Raw genomic sequence first — 23,757 nt, 5'->3', positions numbered from 1 at the left:
TAGATTTGGAGGAGTGGAGACACCGGTATGCCCCAAATGTAAACAAGGAAATAATTCATTTTATCATGCTTTTTGGGACTGTCCAGAGGTTAAATTGTTTTGGGCAGAAATCTTGAACTATGTGGGGGGTCTCTGGAAACGTCCTCTGCCGATGGTGCCTGCTGGAGTGTTGTTAGATAAATATGAGAAGTTTGGGGTAACTAAACGGGAAACAATATTGTTTATACGGAAAGCAATAGTGGTAGGGAAGCGGATTATCTTGAGAGAATGGATTGGAACTGAGAGCCCCTCATTTTGGGCTTGGAGGTATTGCATGTATTGTTGGGTTTGCATGTACTGTTGTTATTGGAGAAACGAGAGATGTGGGGTACACCAAAGAGGAAAAAACAATTCTTGTTGATTTGGGACCCATATTTGCAATCACTCCCGCATAGAGCGAGGAGCCTCATTCTAAATACGATCTAAGATTGACCTTTTGTTAAGGGTAATAGACTATGAGTAACTAGGATAAGGGAGTTCTTGTTAGCGTGCCCGCGCTGAACCACGGGGGAAAGGGGGGAGCACCGGGTGGAATAAGGAAAGGAGAAAGAAGCACGGAGGGAAGGTAGGAGGGGGGGACCAGAAAAGAGGGTTGTTTTTTTTTTTTTAGGATGGGTTAAGTGTGTGAGAGGTGCCATAGGGAGGGGATTGGGGATAATGGGGAGTTGTTTGTTCTTTCTCACCGCCTTTGGGGGCTATCAGATCACAAGCTCCCAGGGGCATTGCTGAGGGGCATTCTTCTTTTTCTTCTTTGTATGGGAGGGAGGGAGGGAGGGAGTTGGGAGTTATAGGGTTTCAATGGTAGGCATTTATTAGTAGACATCGAGACTGTATTATCTTTAGATATGTGATGTGAAATGATATTCCCGTGTATATAATTGTTGTTCTATGAGTTGGATGAAGGGGGTGGTTTGGGGAAAGAGGAGGGGTTAGGGGAGGGGATGGAAGGGAAAGGGGGTGGGGGGGAAAGGAGTTTGAAGAATGTAGTAGATTGGTCTGGAATAGATTTGGGTTGTTACGTCACACTGCTGTTATTTCTGCACAAAATTGTATTGTTTTGATTTGTGTGAAAACTCAATAAACCATTTAAACATAAACTACAGTGTAGTAAATTTGTAAATTTAAAACAAATTGGAGAAAATTTTTCTTCACCCAACGTGTAATTAAACTCTGGAATTCATTGCCAGAAAATGTGGTGAAGGCGGTTAGCTTAGCAGAGTTTAAAAAGGGGTTGGACGGTTTCCTAAAGGACAAGTCCATAAACCGCTACTAAACGGACTTGGAAAAATCCAAAATTCCAGGAATAACATGTATAGAATGTTTGTACGTTTGGGAGCTTGCCAGGTGCCCTTGGCCTGGATTGGCCGCTGTTGTGGACAAGATGCTGGGCTCGATGGACCCTTGGTCTTTTCCCAGTATGGCATTACTTATGTACTTATGTAATAAATTATGCAGGCAATGGTCTATACTAGTTAATGGGGCAAGAGAGGCTCTGTCAGGTTCTCAAGGCTAAACTGGATTCGTGAGCCCTTGGCCCACAGCCGTAGGATGGCAGTGGCAGGCAAACCCCCCCAACCAGCACTGGGCAAATACACCAACAAGACAGGGACTACAGATACAGAGAAGCAAAGCAGGAACACAGTGGACTAGAACACTCGGACTGGAACAAGACTTCACCTGCACTTGGCCGCCGTTCCCTAGGGGTTGAGCCCCTAGGTGCAGGCAGCTGGCAGGACTTACTGGACGGAGTGGATCAAGACAACCTTGACTAGACAGGGTACAGGATACAGGGTCTCAAACAGCAGGAAACAAAAACAAGCTGGGCTAGAACAGGGTACAAGGTACAGGGTCTCAAACAGGCAGGACACAAACACAAGCTTGGCTAGAACAGGGTACAAAGTACAGGGTCTCAAACAGGCAGGAATACAGGCTAAGGACACTAACTAACAAACAAGGCTAAACAAGACAAGGCAGAAGTGCACTAAGCACAAATGCCAACCTGGACCTTTGGCATTGCAAAAGCAAAAAAGAAAGTTTCCAGGTGGCTAATAAGCCCATCAGCAGCTGAGGCTCAAGCTGCAACAATCTCAAGGCAGCTAAGGGTGAGGCTAGCTGCCAAACTTCCAAGCAAGACTGGAGAGCTAAAATATCTGGACCGGACCAAAAAGAGAGTCTGGAAAGTCTATGGCAGCCACCGGTTCTGGCCACCAGAGGTCGAGAGGAGCACAAACCAAGAAAAAGTCACAATCGTGACAGGCTCCTACATGGTTGACTAGCAATGACTGGGGCCTGACAGGAAATTCAGTGGCACATAACTGGATAGTGCCACTGAATGTCCTGTCTAACTATTGCAGCACTGTCTGTGTAGTGCAAGGGCAATCCAGGGACAGAGTCTGGGTTGAGATGGCAGCAGGGCCGCCGAGAGACAAAGCCGGGCCCATGTTAAACAACCCCCAGCCCACCCCCCACCCCCGCGGGCCTGCTTACTTACTTAATACTTGTCTCCTGCTCCTGTGTGCCAGGACCCGCGTTAACTCTGCTCTGCCGCCACAGGTCCTTCTTCCTGCCGTGTTCCCTCCCATCCATGCAGAAACAGAAGTACTTCACACAGAAGGCGGGATAAGGCAGGAAAAAGAACCTGTGGCTGGCAGAGTAGAGTTAACGCGATAACTCGGTACTGCGGCACACAGGAGCAGGAGATCAATCAGCAAAGAAAGATTTTGAAAGAAAGATAGCGTTAGAGGCGAAAACTGATAGTAAAAATTTCTTCAGATACATTAAAAGCAGGAAGCCGGCAAAAGAATCGGTTGGCCCACTGGATGACCAGGGTGTAAAAGGGGCAATCAAGGAAGACAAAGAAATAGCAGAAAAACTAAACGAGGAAAGGCTGAAGAGGCTGGGGCTCTTCAGCTTGGAGAAGAGGCGGCTGAGGGGAGATATGATAGAGGTCTATAAGATAATGAGTAGAATGGAAAGGGTCGATGTGGAGCGTCTGTTTACGCTTTCAAAGAATACTAGGACAAGGGGGCATGCGATGAAGATGAAGTTGTGGTAAATTTAAAACAAATCGTAGGAAATTTTCTTCACTCAATACGTAGTTGGACTCTGGAATTCGTTGCTGGAAAAAGTGGTTAAGGCGGTTAACTTAGCGGACTTCAAAAAAGGGTTGGACAGCTTCCTGGAGGAAAAGGCAATAGAATGTTATTGAAGGGACGTGGGAATAATCCACTATCTCTGGGATGGGCGGGACAAATTGCTTGTTCTTTTGGCTGCTGTTGGTGACAGGGTGCTGGGCTCGATGGACCCTTGGTCTGTCCCAGCATGGTGATGCTTATGTACTTATGTAGCTTTGCTGGTGCCGGGCGGATGCTTAGGTGAATCTTGCCCTCCTCCTCTCAGTGGCCCTGGTCATCAGTTTGCTGGGCACTATCAATATTCAACTGTGCTACCCATATAGCTATCCCACTGTTCCCTCTAAGCTGAGTGGGTATCCTCCAACTGCACTACCACCAGTTGGGGGTGATGCATCAATATAGTGTTATCAAATGCTAGGGACAGGCAGATTTCCAGGAATCCTGCAGAACTTGCCTGTCCCTCACTAATGAAAATGTGATAGTGAAAAAGCACCCTCCATTGGCAGGAGAACTCCTGCTCAGCTTAGAGGGAACAGTGAGCTATCCAATTAATTTACAACAGCAAAAATGCTAACATCAAGACTGGATTACTGCAATGCACCATACAATGGTCTGACTACAAAGGGCCTGCACCAGCTCCAGTTGATTCAGAATGCAGCAGCAAGATTCATAGAAGGTTGCAAGCGACGTGACCGCATCACACCATTTTTGCAAAAACTTCATTGGCTACCAGTACAGTACAGGGCTAAATTTAAAACTCTGTCTGATCTTCATAGCCCTCAAAGGAAATGGTCCTGAGTACCTGAAGAATAGGATGATCCTCTACACACCGCCAAGGACACTAAGGTCCTCTCAAGGACTATCACTAACCACACAATCTCCAAAAGACATTACACAATGTGATACCCGCAAGCAAGCCTTTTCTGGAGTACTTATGTACTTACAAAATGTTTTGTACTTTTTTGGGATCTTGCCAGGTATTTGTGACCTGGATTGGCCACTGTTAGAAACAGGATGCTGGGCTTGATGGACCTTTGGTCTTTCCCAGTATGGCAATACTTATGTACTTATGTAGCCCCTACACCCTGGAATGCACTGCCTGAAAGGCTCTGCTTAAAACAAGGCTCTCTCTATTTCAGGAAGCAGGTGAAAGCTTGGCTCTTCAACTAGGTCTTTAATGGAAGAATTAACTAACTTGCTAGCTGAGATAATATTAAACCATCTCTGACCTTATGTTGCAAACTTTCTTTAAATTAATCACCTTACTTTCTAACTCTTCTTACTCTCTTACCTATGTATATGTTTCATCTTTGTTTTACCTTTCACTATCAATTAAAATGTTCTATTACATATTGTGTTGACATTGTAAGTAGTATACTATGCCATACTTGTTATTTGAATATTTTTACTGCTGTAATTGCCTATTGCTCATGTTTGATCTATTTTTACTGTACATTGCCTTGAGTGAATTCCTTCAAAATGCGGTAAATAAATCCTAATAATAAATAAAAATAAAATAATCAAGTTTACCAGGTAGCTATCCAGATATCACCACTGAATATCACCTGGGTAAATTCTAGTGGCTGCCCCAGCACAGATATTCAATGCTGGTATTTAGATAGGGGCTGGCACTAAATATTCTTGTCTAATTTAGCCAGCTGCAGCCAGCCATTGACCATTGCTGGCTGAATTTTGTCCCTTATATTTTTATATTAATTTGGGTCACACTTTCTTTTTCAGTTGTAGATCAAGGTGAATTAATTCAGGTACAGTAAGTGTGGACACTGGACTTCTTTGAGAGTAAATACCAAAGGGAAAGAGCTTTGTGAGATGTTGGAAGACGGAACAGTGTCCCCTAGAGGTGGGGTCTTGAAATAAATTTCCCCCCGCCCCTTAAGAGGACCTGCAGCCACACTCAGTATCTATAGTCCTTGGAACTGCTGATCCATTATCTCGAGGAATTGGCTTGACACAGAAACACATGCAGGTTTGAAAAGGTTCATCATACACCTCTGCCCATTCTGAACTTCACTCTGGGTTGTTAACTTCTTTCCCTGGGGCTTGCCCTTTGTTCTGGGCTCCTGAGCTAGGTGGGCTTCACATGTTTTAAAGGATTATACAGGAGAGATCTCCAGTACACAACAACCTCAGCCTACCTCAATAGGGCCCAACACTTATGAAATTTGTGTCTAATTTGTTCAGCCTTTCTGTAACTGTCCTATATTCAGATTGAGTTTGCAGAGAAATGTTGCCAACCACTCACCTGGAAGACCATGGTCTCTCCCACGTTGCATGTTAATTGCTCCTAAGTCAAGGCCAATCCTCTTGAAGAGTTTGAAGAGTCGTTCCCGGAGTTCATCAGTTAAAATCTGTTTCTGTGTGTTCATTTTTGCACGATTAGCCATAAGGCCCCGGAGTAGTGGATCAATGCCACCTGTACATTAAAAGAGTGTCTGTAAGTATACTTATTAAAAGAAACAAACTGAAATCATACAATGGGATCTAGGAGGGATGGAGTTGAGTTCTTCCCTTCCAAGAGGTCATGGAAAAGAGACAGTCCAATTGTGATATCTGGTCAGGAGACCATGTTCAGAAAGCAATGGAATGTAAATGCAAGGAGGGAGCTTTACCTCATAGCCTTGCAAATCTTCACAATTGAGGTATAGCTGACAACATCATGGCCCTACCATAACAGAGTTCAATATGCCCCTTTAAGATCAATCCTGCCTGGGTATTGTCAGGCTTCTCACGAAACACTGGGTTTGTGAGCCCTTGGACCACTGCCGTGGAGCGTCAGTGGCAGGCAAACCACCCCCCAAACTAGAGACAAGGCAGAACAGGACTGGAACCCCGGACTGGAGTTGCAGCAGAGGCAAACAAGCTGGAACAGGCAGAGCAGGAAACAGCTAGGCTTCACTTGCATTTGACCACCCTTCCCCAGGAGTTGAGCCCCTGGGTGCAGGCGGCCGGCAGGACTTTACCGGACTGGGCAGGAACTGGATACCAACAGGAAACACACAACAGAGTCAAGACTACAAGCTGCCAGGCAGCCACTAAGACAGAAACACAGACAGGAGAGAGTCAGCACTAAAAGCTGCCAAGCAGCCACTAGAACAGAAACACAGACAGGAGGGAGTCAGGACTAAAGGCTGCCAAGCAGCCACTAATAAAGAACACAGACACAAGACAAGGAAATGCAGACCAGAAACAAGACTAGGAACTAAACAATAAAACCAAAGCTAACTACACACAAACAAACAAGAACCAGGCAAGAACTCAGAATAAAACTGGACTAGGCAGAAGTGCACAGAGCACACTCACATACCAGGGACCTTAGACGATGCAAAGGCAAACACAGAAGTTTCCAGGTGATTAATAAAGCCCATCTGCTGCTGAAGTTCAGCTGCAGGAATCACAAGGCAGCTATGGGTGCTGTTCAGGCACAAACAAGAAAAGGAAGTCTGGCAGCCTGGAAGATCCGGACCGGACTAGGCTGAAGTCTGGAACGTGTGACAGTTCATAGCAGCCACCAGTTCTGGCCACCAGAGGGTGAGGTGAGCACAGATAAGGAAACGGTCACAAACGTGACAGGTATAATATAAGACGCAATCTATTATCCAGTTAGAAATGGTATATATACTTTGTCAATATACTCCCATTGGGGTCAAGTGTCCAAAAGCTGAGTGTACTATATGATACTCAGTCTGATCCTTATAGATGGCAATCACTCTTTTGCAATCTAGGGAAGGTAGAACCTTTCTACTTTTATTAAGATACCATCAACTAAGGAAAAATGTTGGAAGGACAATTGACTGATTATGGTAGAAATCCCAAACCAACTTGTTATGGTGAATAAAGTCACTAAGGAGGGAAAGTTGTCAACGTGGGCTACCATTATGATGGGTTCTTTTACCACAAATTGTGCTGTTTTAGCACAGGTCCCATTTTATGTATTGAGACCCTGTCCTAAAATAGCATGGCATGTGGTAAAATAAAAAAAATATGTTCTACCAACTCCCATATACAGAGAACAAATCATTATCACAAAAAATGGTAATAAGGAGGGAAAAGACCTCATATGTCCAAACAGTGGCAGCATGCACAGTATCTTCGTGCCTATGTTTATCAGACTCCATTTTTCTCAGTCTCAAAAAACCTCTTCATATATTTTTATTTTTATAAAGTGCACTTAATTTCATACTTAAATCTCACCATCAATATACATTTCCACTGCAATATCAAGCATTATATCAAAAATTGTGGAGCATGATTGCAAATGGCACTTAGCTTTGAATATGAGATTTTTTGAGACCGATGAGAAAAATGGAGTCCGTTAAACATAGGCACTAAGATATTTGCTTGCTGGCACTGTTTGGATGTTTGAGGTCTTTTCCCTCCTTTTTACCATTTTTTTTGTGATAATGATTTGTTCTCCTTTATATGGGAGTTGGTAGAACATATGTTTCTTCAGCTTGGAGTTGAGAACTGAAGTGTGAAATTTTGCTGATGTTTGCTTTGTAGTTGTAGTCTCCGCATCTCAAGAAAGATATAGTAGAATTGGAAAAGGTGCAGCGAAGGGCGACTAAAATGATAGCGGGGATGGGACGACTTCCCTATGAAGAAAGACTAAGGAGGCTAGGGCTATTCAGCTTGGAGAAGAGACGGCTGAGGGGAGACATGATAGAGGTATATAAAATAATGAGTGGAGTGGAACAGGTGGATGTGAAGCGTCTGTTCACGCTTTCCAAAAATACTAGGACTAGGGGGCATGCGATTAAACTACAGTGTAGTAAATTTAAAACAAATCGGAGAAAATGTTTCTTCACCCAACGTGTAATTAAACTCTGGAATTCATTGCTGGAAAATGTGGTGAAGGCGGTTAGCTTAGCAGAGTTTAAAAAAGGGGTTGGACGGTTTCCTAAAGGACAAGTCCATAAACCGCTACTAAACGGACTTGGAAAAATCCCAAATCCCAGGAATAACATGTATAGAATGTTTGTACGTTTGGGAAGCTTGCCAGGTGCCCTTGGCATGGATTGGCCGCTGTCGTGGACAAGCTGCTGGACTCGATGGACCCTTGGTCTTTTCCCAGTATGGCATTACTTATGTACTTAAAATAACCCATCTTATCAGTAGCCCAGGTTGATAACTTCCCTACTTAGTCCTGTGACAGCTTCCAAAAAAACAACTTCTAATTTTAGAAGTTCAAAAAAAGGGCAAGGCATTTACTGCACTATTGAAGTTTTAGCTCCTTCCCTCCCTACCAGCCCCATTGATTAATCTTGTCATATAGCCTCCAGTTAGGGAGTTGGATTAGATACATTTTTATTAAAATTAAGGAAGTCATTTTTCATTCTGTACTGAAATTGCACATGGTAGTGCTAAATCTAACGTGCAAAGAAGCTGGATATTATTTGCATAGATGAATGCAGTGATTTCAACTGTTCTAATTACTTGCTAATGCAGACAAGAAAATATTAAAGAGAATAGACCTCTGTAGAATGCCACAATTATTTATAAATGGACTTAATAAAATATTTCTTCCAAGAGACTATCCAGCTTATAATCGAACGAGAAAAACGCCCAAGTTCCGACCTAAATCGGGAGATGGGCGTTTATCTCACAAAAACGAATAAAGCGGTATAATCAAAAGCCGATTTTGGACGTTTTCAACTGCACTCCGTCGCGGAAGCGGACAAAGTTGATGGGGGCGTGTCAGAGGTGTGGCGAAGGCGGAACTGGGGCATGGTTATCTGCCGAACAGAGATGGGCGCATTTCACAGATAATGGGACAAAAGTATGCATTTTTAGCTAGAATTTAGGGCACTTTTCCTGGACCCTGTTTTTTTCACGAATAAGGCCCCAAAAGTGCCCTAAATGACCAGATGACCACTGGAGGGAATCGGGGATGACCTCCCCTGACTCCCCCAGTGGTCATAAACCCCCTCCCACCTCAAAAAATGATGTTTCACAACTTTTTATTTTGACCCTCAAATGTCATACCCACCTCCCTGGCAGCAGTATGCAGGTCCCTGGAGCAGTTGTTAGGGGGTGCAGTGGACTTCAGGCAGGTGGACCCAGGCCCATCCCCCCCCTACCTGTTACAATTGTGCTGCTTAATGCTTAGTCGTCCAACCCCCCCCGAACCCACTGTACCCACATGTAGGTGCCCCCCTTCACTCCTTAGGGCTATAGTAATGGTGTAGACTTGTGGGCAGTGGGTTTTGAGGGGGATTTGGGTCACAATGTAGGCATTTTTCTATTTCGATTATAAGCAGGATAGTAACATAGTAGATGGTCCATCTAGTCTGCCCAACAATTTAAATTCATATGTGCTACTTTATGTGTATTAATTGATTTGTTTCTGCCATTTTCAGGGCGTATAAAGTCTGCCCAGCACAAGGCCCACCTCCCGACCACCAGCCCCGCCTCCCCCCCACCGGCTCTGCCACCCAATCTTGGCTAAGCTTCTGAGGATCCCTTCTTTCTGAACAGGATTCCTTTATGTTTATCCCACGCATTTTTGAATTCCGTTATCGTTTTCATCTCCACCACCTCCCGCGGGAGGGCATTCCAAGCGTCCACCCTCTCTCTGTGAAAAAATACTTCCTGACATTTTTCTTGAGTCTGCCCCCCTTCAATGTCATTTCATGTCCTCTCGTTTTACTGCCTTCCCATCTCCGGAAAAGGTTCGATTGTGGATTTATACCTTTCAAATATTTGAACGTCTGTATCATATCACCCCTGTTTCTCCTCTCCTCCAGGGTATACATGTTCAGGTGCGCAATTCTCCCCTCATACGTCTTGTAACGCAAATCCCATACCATTCTCGTAGCTTTTCTTTGCACCGCATCAATTCTTTTTGCATCCTTAGCAAGATATGGCCTCCAAAATTGAACACAATACTCCAGGTGGGGCCTCACCAACGACTTATACAGGGGCATCAACACCTCTTTTCTTCTGCTGGTCACACCTCTCTCTATACATCCTAGTAACCTTCTAGCTACGACCACAGCCTTGTCACACTGTTTCGTCGCCTTCAGATCCTCAGATACTATCACCCCAATATCCCTCTCCCCGTCCGTACATATCAGACTCTCTCCGCTTAACACATACATCTTTCATGGATTTCTACTCCCTAAGTGCATCACTTTGCATTTCTTCGCATTGAATTTTAATTGCCAAACCTTAGACCATTCTTCTAGCTTCCGCAGGTCCTTTTTCATGTTTTCCACTCCCTCCCGGGTGTCCACTCTGTTACAAATCTTAGTATCATCCGCAAAAAGGCAAACTTTACCTTCTAATCCTTCGGCAATGTCACTCACAAATATATTGAACAGAATCGGCCCCAACACCAATCTCTGAGGCACTCCACTACTCACCTTTCCCTCCTCCGAGTGAATTCCATTTACCACCACCCTCTGGCGTCTGTCCGTCAACCAGTTCCTAATCCAGTTTACATCAGGTCCTATCTTCAGCCCATCAAGTTTATTTAAGAGTCTCCTGTGCGGAACCCTGTCAAAAGCTTTGCTGAAATCTAAGTAGATTACGTCCATAGCACGTCCACGATTCAATTCTCCGGTCACCCAGTCAAAGAATTCGATGAGATTCGTTTGGCACGATTTCCCTTTGGTAAAACCATGTTGTCTGGGATCTTGCAACTTATTGTCTTCCAGAAACTTTATTATCCTTTCCTTCAACATCGCTTCCATTACTTTTCCAATAACCGAAGTGAGGCTTACTGACCTGTAGTTTCCAGCTTCTTCCCTATCACCACTTTTGTGAAGAGGAACCACATCCGCCATTCTCCACTCCCACGAAGGAAGGAAGCAAGCCCATATTTGGGCTTGAGGGTGTCTCCGGTGGGGGCAGCCATCTTGAAGACAGCTGTGCATGTTTGAGCTTAATTCCTGTCCTATTTAAAGCCCTGACTCCAGTCCTTCCATGCTTCGGCTTCTATTCAGTTTCCTCGATAGTTGCAGTGCTTCTGGTTTTGCTACTATTTGCTGCCTAGTTTTGACCTCTGCTTGATTCTGGACTTGCTACTGTCTGCTGCTTGGTATTGACCTCTGCCTGATCCTGGACTTGCTACTGTTTGCTGCCTGGTATTGACCTCTGCCTGATCCTGGACTTGCTACTGACCTCTGCCCGTTCCTGTCTCCTCTGCTGTCTGCTTCTGGTCCTCGTTTCTCCCATGGCTAGGCCGGACCCCGTGGACTTTGTTCTGGACTCAGTTCTTCCTGTTGTTGGCTTCCTGCACCTGGGGGCTCAACCCCTGGGGAATGGAGGGTGACACAGGTGGAACTCGGGGTTGGCTGACAGCTTGGGGAGGAACTCTCCTCCATCGAGCACAAGGGCTCACATTCCTTCTCAGCGGGCCTGACACATGGTATGTGATACTTTATATGTATACCCGAGTTTGATTTGTCCTTCCCTTTCTCAGGGCACAGACCGTAGAAGTCTGCCAAGTACTGTTCTTGTACTAAGTTCTGAAGCTAACATCGAAGCCCCTTAAAACGTACACTCCAGCCCATCCCTATCTATTCAGTCACAATCAGGGCATAGTTCGTAGAAGTCTGCCCAGCTCCCGTTTTGTTTCCCCAATTACCGGCATCGCCACCCAATCTCTGCTAAGATTCCATGGAACCATTCCTTCTAAACCGGATTCCTTTGTGTTTATCCCACGCACGTTTGAATTCCATTACCGTTTTCATCTCCACCACTTCCCATGGGAGGGCATTCCACATATCCACCACCCTCTCTTACTGTACTCTAAACCAATAAGGGCCACACTTGGAATAAGTTCATGCATAAATGTAGGAATAACTTAGTTGTTCTTACCTTCCCTCACAATTCTCCAGCTGGAGAAAAAGGTCTGGTGCAGAAGAACCGGTGACTCTCCATTTTGTTGCTGGAAGCGATCATCCAGACGGAAGATGAAGGGCTGGATTGAAGCATGAGCAAAACGGTAAGCCAGCGAAAAAACGTTTGAAACTGTGGGATCCACCGATTCATTATACTGTCTGTATCTAGGGAGGAACCTGGACATTGCCTGAGATCCAAGCAGCAGAGGCAAGTAATCCTTGTATGTGATTTTCTAGAAAAAGATGAAGACATGAGCAATCAGGTGCTGAGTCTAATAATCTGGGAAGCCCTTCTTTAAGCAAACACAAATTCCAGCTTTAGTACTGCTGGTACAAAACTCTTCCAGACTTTATTAAAAACAATATCTATTGGCTAATGTACACATTGTCCAAATTCCCCACTCCATCCACAAAATAAACATTTCATTTTCAGTAGGACTTCCCCCCCCCTCCCCCCACAACACTTCAAGGGTCTCCGACTTCAGCTAATGTAGGAAATAGCTACAGAGCATCCACTGACCACACTTCTTTCAAACACTTAGGTAATATTTTGTCCTGGGGATTGAATCCATTTAAATTTCCTCTCCTGGGCTCCCAAAGTTGCAGGGTAAGTGCATGCTGTCTCCTGCTGGGACACACAGAGCTAAAGTGAATGTTGTCTCATGCTGAGGCTCCCAGAGCTGGAATGTAAGAACAGCAAAGCTGGAGGATGAGTGGAACACTTGAAGATTTTCATCAGCCATTTTATCATGTGGTGCAGTTAGAGGAATATAGATCCTCTATCTTCTATATTATAGGTCCCAGAGTTTAGAATGTCCTACCTGCTGAGCTTCGTACATTGCAAAGTTTAGCACAATTTAAGAAATATTTAAAAACTTATATTTTTCACCAAATGTGTGGATCAGAGGAGCAATGAATTTATTACATTAATTTTACTGCAAGAAAATTTGAATACTGTGTTACTGTTTTATTTGATGATATGATCTTGTTTTATATTATATTTTTGTTTAATCTTGTTTGTTTTATTTGCTGTGTATATGATTCAAAAATGTCAGGGGTCAGAGTGGTAGTACCGTGAGTCTATTGCTAGAGCTTGTGGCTATACAGTGGCTGACCTGTAACTGTGCTGCCCCCATATTCATGGAGACAGTGTCACAGTCTGTCCCAGGCTGTTGCAAGTGACCTGGAAACCGCCGCAGGTTTTGAGCCCTTGTGCTGATCCTAGAGCAGAGGTACCAGGCCCGAAGGCGTCAGATCAGTTCTACAATAGGCCGTCGGAAAGCACAGTGCTTCACCTGTGGTACCCGCCATTCCCCAAAGGTTGAGCCTCTGGATGCAGGCGGCCGACAGGACTTCTGGAGGATCTGGACAGGAAGGACTACCAGGAAGGGTACCAGTCTAGACAGCAAGGGAGCGAGGCAGACAGCCACAGCAGGCAGGATCAGGTCTAAGCAGAAGTCCAGGCAGTTAGCAAATAGGAAGCAGGGTCAGGTTCAAGTAGAGGTCTAGGCAGGCAGCAATCAGGAAGCAAGGTCTGGTCTAAGCAGAGATCTAGGCAGGCAGCAATCAGGAAGCAAGGTCTGGTGTAAGCAGAGGTCTAGGCAGGCAACAATTGGGAAGCAAGGTCAGTTCCAAGCAGAGGTCTGGCTAGGCAGTAAAGCAACAAGAGAAAACGCACCAGTGCAACCAACAAAGTAGTAACTGAGGCAAAGACACACTGGAGGATTCCTTCCTTAAGAGCTGAAGGTGTCTGACATCAAGGAGGAATGGGCGGAACTACATGTGTAGCGTCCAGCACATCAGAGACAGGAACGCCTTGGCTGCACAGGCTGGATGCCCCATGTCAGATTCCGGGTATGTGACAGACTGTTATGACTAGGGATGTGTGAGCCCTTGTGCCCCGACTGAGCACGGCGAAGATGGAGTGACACCGCACTCGGTCAGGCAGCCAGACAACCCCTAGCTTCACCTGGGAAGTGACCGCCGTTCCCCGGGAGTTAAGCCCCCAGGTGCAGGCTGCCACCAGGACTTCTGGAACCAGCGAGGTTGCACGACCACTGACCAGACAGGTGGGTAAACAAACACAGTCCAGGAGCCCGTAATCAGCAGAGCAAAGAATAGTTATGAAACAGTCCAAGGTCAAGGCAGGCAGCAACACAACGCATAGTCCAGGAACAAGCCAAGGTCAGGAACACAGGAACTGAAGACAAGGAGCACCGGCGTGGACCTCAAACACAATTGAGGCCGAAGCAACAAAGGGCTGGAGGCAGGGCTTTAAATAGGGAAGTAATCAGGCTCAAACATGTGCAGCTGATCCAAGATGGCTGCCCCCATCAGCAGAGAAGCCCTACGTCCAAATATGGGCTTCCTTCCTGAAGCTGCCCAACTCCAAGATGGCTGCCACAAGCTGAGATGCCCATCCCAAGATGGCCGACCTACCCTGAAGAACCACATCCAAGATGACCGGCTATCTCCGCTGGTCCACAATTCGCTGGCGAATCGGCCGCGTAGGCCTGGAACCAGGTGAGGGACGTAACACAGACAGGGTGTATTGTTAAAGTATATTTAGTATTATTTGTGTTCAATTGCATTGTCTGTGTAACGGATAGCACTGTGTATTAAGTCTGCTTTTCCTATAGTTTGCAGTGATTGACTCCTTGTTGGCTCATAGGTCTGAGCTAGGGCCAGCCCTCCCTCTCTGCCCCTGCGGGTTGTGTGAGAGAGCATGCTTTTGTGATCAGCAGCTTTTCTAGGGGCTAACCTCTCTTTAACCTACTGTAGTTCCATCAAAACTTTTCACCATCTCCCCATCATTTCCCATTTATTTCCCCTGAGTTTATCCACTCCTTTGAGTGTTACAGCATTTCCTCTCAGCTGGGCTGAGGTTCTGGCCATCTCCTTGCCTCTGGGGTGGCTAGCTACACAGTCTATTTGCAGAAGGCAACATTTCTCTTCCAAGCAACTGAACTGTATGTTGGATTTTCTTTGTTTATTATGAGTACTACAATAAAGATTTTCTTAAGAATTGAGAGTCTACTGGTAACGCTTCTACTTGGGGATGGTTTATCTGGCTGTTTGCCTAGAACAGCACATTAACCTCAGTAAGGGAGTGTTATGATTGTGCCCTTGTTTCATGCTCGTCTTCCTCTCGCCACCTGGTGACCAGACCTGGTGGCTGCAATGGACTGTCTGTTTGCTGTCACCCGTTCCAGGCTTCAGCCCAGTTCAGTCCGATCTTCCGGCCTGCCAGACTTGCTTGTCTTGTTTGAGCCTGCACAGCACCCGTAGCTGCTGCTGGGCTTATTAGCTATTTGGAAACTCTCTGCTTGGCCTTTGCATTGCCTAAGGCCCTGGTATGTTGGGGTGCTGCTGCACTTCTGCCTAGTCCAGATTATAGTCTGTATTCTTGCCTGATTCTAGTTTAGTCTTTGTGTAGCTTCTTGTTCTGTATTGCTTGTTTCCCAGTCTTGTTTCTTGTTGTATGGCTTTGTCTAAGTTCTTGGTTGCCTGTGTTTCTTGTTCAGTGGCTGTCTGGCAGCTTTCAGTTCTGTCTCCTGTCTATCAGTGTTTCCTCCCTGTTTCAGTGGCTGCTTGCAGCTTTCAGTCCTGCCCTTTAGCTTTTCCTTCCTTGCCCTGCTGCCCCTGTTTGTTCCTTTCCCCTCAGACCCTCAGTCCTGGTTCAGCCTAGTGGGTATCCAGTCCTGCCTTGCCCAGTAAGTCCTGCCGGCCACTTGCAGCTCAACTCCTGGTGAAAAGCGGCCAAGCGCAGGTGAAGTTTTAGTGTGCGTGCTCTGCTTATTCCTGCTTGTTTGCCTCTGCTGCAACTCCAGTCCAGGGTTCCAGTCCTGTTCTGCCTATTCTCCGGTGTGGGGTGGTTTTGCCTGCCACTGCTGCTCCTCGGCAGTGGACCAAGGGCTCACAAACCTAGTTCCAGCTTGGAAAACGTGACAGGGAGTGTTTCTAGGGACACCTGCCCCTATGTCACTCACTCTGAGGCAGATGCAGCTATGTCTGTAAATACATATTTTATAAAGTATGTACACACTGAAACCCCACTCCAGCTCCACCCAAAGTTTACCTCCAGGAACGTGCATGCAAACTGCATAAAAGCCCATCCCCTTCCTCGAACTTACCTTTTTTTTTTTTTTTAAAGGTGGCAACAGTGGCAGCAGTGATTCCCATAAGATGACCTGCCACCGGTCCCTTCTTTCTACTACAGTTCGCCTCCGAGGAAACAGGAAGGTACTTCAGAGAGGCGAGCCGCAGTAAAGAGAAGGGGCCAGGTCCGGTGGCAGGACAGCCTATGGAAATTGTTGGTGCTGCTGTTGCCACTCTCTTAAAAAAAAAAAAAGATATGTTCGAGGAAGGGGGTTGGGGAAGGAACGGAAGGGGAGGATGTCAGTGGCAGCAGCTCACTCCTCGCCTCAGACGGAAGATTGTCTTGGGCTGCCCCTGGTAATAATCTTTCTCACTTGAACAATGCTTTATAAAATGACTCCCCTCGATATATTTCTCACAGACACTTCTAGTTTCGTTTTGTATTGACAATGCCATTTAGTACCTGAGCGATACCGCCTAGGATTTTCCTGGCCTCTTGGTAGATGGTTTCTCCACTCCACTGTGGATTTAGCCTTTTCAGCTCAGTAGCTAGACGATTGTGCTCTCGTAGAAACATTGTGTGAAAAGCTGTGAGTCCAGGCTGTTCACTTGTTCGCGGATCACCTTTACAAATCAGAATTAGTGGGGTTTTAATTTTTTGTAAATAGCAAAAGACCAATGACTTTCTTTTCTGGGTGGAGAACAAGGATGGTTAAAGTCCTGTTGCTTATGGTTTCCAACTGAACTGGAAATTGCCTTCACACAACCTGCAGCACAGAAGCTTTTGTTTACATCTACTAAGAGTAATTCCACAACAGGGCAGCTATATTTAGAGGGTACCCATATAGCACCTATTTGATCAAAAGAGTACAGGGTCATGGATTTGATATACTGCCATTCTGTGGTACAACCAAAACAGTTTCCACATGGAAATCTCAGCGCCATATATAAAATCTAGTCCATTACATGCAAGTAGTACCGATTATCATTTATGGAATACTTGATATTTTGGGTGGGCCCAGAGTTAACATGGGTGGGCAAACCCTCCTGTCTCCCTCCTCCTCCTCCTCCCCCCCCCCCCCCCCCCCCATTGCCCACAATTTCATTCACAGATTTCAACAGCAGTCAAAACAGGCTGTTTCCTTCTGGCTTTAAGTTAGCCACCAGATTTCAGTATGTCAGCTTTATATATTTATCCCTCACTAATAACAAGTCCACTTCAGTTTTTTTCACCACTTTCTCACAACTTCAGAGACTCTCTCACTCTAAACTCTAGAAAGTTCACTAAAGCAAATTTCTAGAAAAGTATTTTCACAAATCACTCACTCTTCAGAAATCAGTCCTTTAGTTCCACTTTCATTTGCTTTTCTCACTACTCACACAAACTCCTGTTTTTCTTTTACCAAATAAAAAGTAATCAGAATTTCACTCACCTCTATCCACACCAAATACAACTAAACCTGAAAGAATTTTCCTGAAAATTTCCTTTCAAACAGCAACTTTCTTTCATCTATTGCTCACTTAAGGAGGGCACAAATTATGGGGAACCCTCATACCAGTGTTGGGGTTAGTGATTTGAACTGAGAGGGATGGTATGTAACAAAGTCTTCTTCTTAAGAGAGGGAGACAGACACACACATGAGAAATGGGAAAGGTTCCTCAAGACAGAAAGCACCAATCAATCCCCTAGGCATGATTCATGCCTTTCTCCCTTGTAGTGAACAGCTCTAGGCATAAGAGGGGAGACAAATGATGGCCTCTTCTGAGTAGGAGGCAGTTATAAGGGCTGTACCTTGGAAGGGGTTCTTCTCATTGAGGAAGTTGGGAAGTTGAAAAGGGGAAGGGATTGTCTAAGGCAGGAGCCAGGTGAGGGGGAAAAGTATTGCCCAGAGACTAGAAGCCAGGAGAAAGGGAACAAGGTATGTCCAAAGCTAGGAATCTTGAAAGGAAAAAAAATTTCTCAAAGGCCACATTTTTTGGAAAAGGGAGAGAAAGCCTAAAGCAGTGTTTCCCAATCTTTTTGTGGCTGTGACCCCATGATTATTGCCAAATAAACTTATATGACTCCCTGTAAGTGCAAAGTAATGATGTATCCATGGGGAGCTCACCTAGGTCATGACCTCAAACTTAGGTTTTATGATCCCATTTGGGGTCCAGACCCACAGGTTGAGGAGCACTGGTCTAAAGTCTGATGACTGGTCCTGGCCCAAGCAGTTAGGGAAAGAACAGTTCTGGGACATCTGCTTTTCTAGTAAGAGAAAGACTGGACAAATAGAAAAGGGAAACTGTAAAAGCTGAGTGCAAAGCAGTGACACAAATCAATGAGAACTGGGTTCAATTCCCACTGCAGCTCCTTGTGACTCTAGGCAAGTCACTTAACCCTCCATTATCTCAGGTACAAAATATGTAAATTACTTTGATTGTAACCATCCCTTTTCCTGTATGTTGGGAAAGAGTCCTGAGGTGTATAGCAATAAGATGGAATTAGTGAAGAATTAAAAGTTTGACACCATAAAAAAAAGTGCTGCCTTCGCCTTAGTTTGACCTCATTTGGAAAAGCCTGAAAGAAAAGGCAATAGGAAGACTAAGTGTAGTTGTACTCTCTGTCAGCAGAGATCATTTGACTGATTTAAAACCTCAAGCAAGCACATGAATGCCCCCTGACACTAGATAATTTTGGACACTAACAAAGCTGTCCTAAGTTTATCAGAGGCTGAATATCATTGCTGTCTGGATGCAGTCACTATTTATTTATTTATTTCAGCACTTGATATGTACTGCAAGTGATCCCTGAGGTGACTATGCTGTTTTAACTGTGGCAGCCAGTATCTTTAAAAAATGCTAGGGAGGTCCCTTTCATCCTCTCTCAGTGATTTTGATGCCTGGCTTGCCTTCTTCCATGATCCTTCCTCCCCCTCTCTCATCCTTGGTGACTTTAATATTCCTGCTAATGATCCTTCCAACTCTTATATTTCCAAGTTACTCACTTTAACATCCTCCTTTAATCTCCAACTATGCTCCACCTCCCCCACTCATCAAAATGGTCACTGTCTTGATCTCATCTTCTCCTCCAACTGTTCACCCTCTAGTTTCCTTGCCTCTGATCTTCCCTCCTCTGATCACCATCTTATAACTTTCACACTTAAATCTCCTCCCTCCCAGTCCCGTCCTATCTTATCTAATTTATCTAGGAATCTTCACGATATTTACCCTTCATCTCTATCCTCCCATGTTTCAAACCTCCTCTCTACTGTGGCACCATCCACGTCTGTCAACGAGGCTGTTTCTTCTTACAACAATACTCTATCCTCTGCCTTAGACACTCTTGCACCTTTGATGACCCGCCCTATAAGGCGTACAAAACCCCAAACTTGGCTGACTCTAATATCCGCTACCTACATTCCTGTACCCGCTCCGCCGAACGCCTCTGGCGGAAATCTCGGGCCCTTGCTGATTTCTTACACTTTAAGTTCATGCTGACCTCCTTCCAATCTGCTCTTTTACGTGCCAAACAGGATTATTATGTCCAACTGACCAACTCTCTTGGCTCTAACCCTCGATTTCTCTTCACCACATTGAACTCTCTCCTCAAGGTGCCCCCTCCCCCAACTCCCCCTTCATTATCTCCTCAGACCCTTGCTGAATTCTTTCACGACAAGGTTCAAAAGATAAACCTTGAATTCTCTACCTCGCCACCTCTCCCTCCACTAGTCTGTTCCCCTCTCTCTCCTTCCCCTCATTCCTTTTCCTCCTTTCCTGAAGTTACTATAGAGGAAACTACACTTCTCCTTTCTTCCTCAAAATGTACCACCTGTTCCTCTGATCCCATTCCCACCCACCTTCTTAATGCCATCTCACCTGCTCTTATTCCTTTTATCTGTCACATTCTCAACCTTTCACTTTCCACTGCAACTGTCCCTACTGCCTTTAAACATGCTGTGGTCACACCTCTCCTTAAGAAGCCTTCACTCGACCCTACTTGTCCCTCTAATTACCGACCCATCTCCCTCCTCCCTTTTCTCTCCAAATTACTTGAGCGTGCTGTTCACCACCGCTGCCTTGATTTTCTCTCCTCACATGCTATTCTTGACCCACTTCAATCTGGTTTTCGCCCTCTCCACTCAACTGAAACTGTGCTTACTAAAGTCTCCAATGACCTATTACTGGCTAAATCCAGAGGTCAATATTCCATCCTCATTCTTCTTGATCTTTCCGCTGCTTTTGACACTGTCGATCACAGCATACTCCTCGATACCCTGTCCTCACTTGGATTCCAGGGCTCTGTCCTTTCCTGGTTCTCTTCCTACCTCTCCCTCCGCACCTTCAGTGTTCACTCTGGTGGATCCTCTTCTACTTCTATCCCTCTGCCTGTCGGCGTACCTCAGGGTTCTGTTCTTGGGTCCCCTCCTCTTTTCTATCTACACGTCTTCCCTTGGTTAATTAATCTCATCCCATGGCTTTTCCTACCATCTCTATGCTGATGACTCCCAAATCTACCTTTCTACCCCTGATATCTCACCTTGCATCCAAACCAAAGTTTCAGCGTGCTTGTCTGACATTGCTGTCTGGATGTCTCAACGCCACCTGAAATTAAACATGACCAAAACCGAGCTTCTCATTTTTCCCCCCAAACTTACCTCCCCACTCCCCCCATTTTCTATTTCTGTTGATGGCTCTCTCATTCTCCCTGTCTCCTCAGCTCGAAACCTTGGGGTCATCTTTGACTCTTCTCTCTCCTTCTCTGCTCATATCCAGCAGATCGCCAAGACCTGTCACTTCTCTTTACAACATCCGTAAAATCCGCCCCTTTCTTTCCGAGCACTGTACCAAAACCCTCATCCACACCCTTTGTCACCTCTCGTTTAGACTACTGCAATCTGCTTCTTGCTGGCCTCCCACTTAGTCACCTCTCCCCTCTTCAATCGGTTCAAAACTCTGCTGCCCGTCTCGTCTTCCGCCAGGGTCGCTTTACTCATACTACCCCTCTCCTCAAGTCGCTTCACTGGCTCCCTATCCATTTTCGCATCCTGTTCAAACTTCTTCTACTAACCTATACATGTACTCACTCTGCTGCTCCCCAGTATCTCTCCACACTCGTCCTTCCCTACACCCCTTCCCGTGCACTCCGCTCCATGGATAAATCCTTCTTATCTGTTCCCTTCTCCACTACTGCCAACTCCAGACTTCGCGCCTTCTGTCTTGCTGCACCCTACGCCTGGAATAAACTTCCTGAGCCCCTACATCTTGCCCCATCCTTGGCCACCTTTAAATCTAGACTGAAAGCCCACCTCTTTAACATTGCTTTTGACTCGTAACCACTTGTAACCACTCGCCTCCACCTACCCTCTTCTCCTCCTTCCTGTACACATTAATTGATTTGATTACTTTATTTTTTGTCTATTAGACTGTAAGCTCTTTGAGCAGGGACTGTCTTTCTTCTATGTTTGTGCAGCGCTGTGTATGCCTTGTAGCGCTATAGAAATGCTAAATAGTAGTAGTAATAGTAGTGGGTGAGTCTCTCTATGGCTCTGATGAATTGAAATTTGTTGTTCTTTGCTTTGTAAAATTGTTGATTGGAGCTTTACTATAATGAAGTTTGCCTATTCCACAGAAGTCAGAATACAGTTCTTGTAAATCTGGATTCAAGACATTGGAAATACACATTTTGAAACAGAATTAGCTTTACTGACAAACGTCCATCGCTTGTTTTCCACCAAGGATTTGTTTGTCAACTTCTTTTTCCCCCCTTCCTTTTCTTCTCTAGCACCAATTTTCTCTCTGTTCATTTCCCAATGATTTTAAGAAACAATTTGTATAGTATAGAGTCAGATGACTTACCACTCAGGAAACAAGGGATTCCAGAAGTTCTGTTAGTCAGAAAGCAGAAGTCTTCTGGCATGGTGTCAAAAGGTAGAAATGCCAGTCCTCGGTCAGTAAACCTGGTGTTAACAGCTAGCATGCCAAGCTGATTAGAGTGATTTCTAAGTATGAAAGCCAAACGATCATCACTGCCATACACCTGACTGGCATCTATGAATGACGTCAACACGTTGATCTGCTCACGGACAGGACCAACGGTGCAGGCAGGAGCCGAGCGGAATAATGGAATACAATCATTCCGGTTTCTAATCCTAGGATCATTAGGTGGAATCTGCATTTTAAAGAAAAAGTAGTACTTTTTGTAACTTGTCATTAGAGTCCCAGATGGTACATCCTTATAAAACTTACATATGTTTGCATGCAAAGTGTATTACCTCCTTTAAATTACCTAATAACCCTTTGATTACCTTAGCTAGATGAGCATGGAAGCTAAGTCAGAAGCAATTTGGCTTACCTTTTGCTTGCTCTCCATTTTTTGAGTAATAGAGATTTTCTACCTGGTAGGTGTAGACTGAGCTTTCAACTTTGGGCAGAAAAAGGACAATTGCATCAGGAGGGGCCTTCTCAACTGCTCTTTTTTGAATATCTGCAGACTGCCTACAATTTAGAAGCAAAGGACCATAATCTTTATCTGCAGGCTTCTCATTATGTGAACAATTTGATACTTCGATGTGGACCACTGCTACATTTCAACAGTATTGTACTGGTGTCATTACAACAAACCTAGCAAAAAGAAATTCGCAACACCTGTCATCAACAACTTAAAAATCTAAAGGTGGACAAAGCAGTGGGACCAGATGGGATCCACCCCAGGATATTGAGGGAGCTCAGAGAGGTTCTGGTGGGTCCTCTTAAAGATTTGTTTAATAAATTCTTGCAGACGGGAGAGGTTCCGTGGGATTGTAGAACAGCGGAGGTGGTCCCTCTTCACAAAAGTGGTGATAAGGAAGAAGCTGGAAACTACAGGCCAGTAAGCCTCACTTCAGTTATTGGAAAAGTAATGGCAGCGATGCTGAAGGAAGGGATAGTAACGTTTCTGGAAGACAATAAGTTGCAAGATCCCAGACAACATGGTTTTACCAAAGGTAAATCATGCCAAACGAATCTCATTGAATTCTTTGACTGGATGACAGGAGAATTAAATCAAGAACGTGCTATGGACGTAATCTACTTAGATTTCAGTAAAGCTTTTGACACGGTTTCCCACAGGAGGCTCTTGAATAAACTAGATGGGCTGAAGATAGGACCCGAAGTGGTGAACTGGATTAGGAACTGGTTGACGGGCAGATGCCAGAGGGTGGTGGTAAATGGAGTTTGCTCGGATGACAGAAAGGTGAGTAGTGGAGTGCCTCAGGGATCGGTGCTGGGGCCGATTCTATTCAATATATTTGTGAGTGACATTGCCGAAGGGTTAGAAGGTAAAGTTTGCCTTTTTGCGGATGACACCAAGATTTGCAACAGAGGACACTCCAGAGGGAGTGGAAAGCATGAAAAAAGATCTGCGGAAGCTAGAAGAATGGTCTAGCGTTTGGCAATTAAAATTCAATGCGAAGAAATGCAAAGTGATGCACTTAGGGAGTAGAAATCCACAGGAGACGTATGTGTTAGGCGGTGAGAGTCTGATAGGTATGGACGGGGAGAGGGATCTTGGGGTGATAGTATCTGAGGACCTGAAGGCGACGAAACAGTGTGAGAAGGCGGTGGCCGTAGCTAGAAGATTGCTAGGTTGTATAGAGAGAGGT

The 23,757-nt window shown here is 45.2% G+C and overlaps 1 protein-coding gene across 4 annotated transcripts in view; it reads right to left on the bottom strand.

Moving 5' to 3' along the window:
- The window catches only part of LOC115456483 (myeloperoxidase-like), a 131,332-nt gene that overhangs the window by 33,812 nt on the left and 73,763 nt on the right, over positions 1-23,757 (bottom strand). For all 4 annotated transcript variants that reach the window (XM_030185593.1, XM_030185592.1, XM_030185591.1 and 1 more), the window contains exons 8-11: positions 21,974-22,286; positions 16,599-16,759; positions 12,015-12,270; positions 5,437-5,607 (exon numbers count right to left, since the gene is read on the bottom strand). In XM_030185593.1, the coding sequence (XP_030041453.1) occupies positions 5,437-5,607; positions 12,015-12,270; positions 16,599-16,759; positions 21,974-22,286 (901 nt within the window). The remainder of the gene's footprint in view (positions 1-5,436; positions 5,608-12,014; positions 12,271-16,598; positions 16,760-21,973; positions 22,287-23,757) is intronic.

This window comes from Microcaecilia unicolor, chromosome 13, assembly GCF_901765095.1.
Source record: "Microcaecilia unicolor chromosome 13, aMicUni1.1, whole genome shotgun sequence".
Classification (NCBI taxonomy): domain Eukaryota; kingdom Metazoa; phylum Chordata; class Amphibia; order Gymnophiona; family Siphonopidae; genus Microcaecilia; species Microcaecilia unicolor.
Note: the sequence above shows the minus strand (reverse complement) of the source record. Positions and strands in the feature narration are given on the sequence as shown.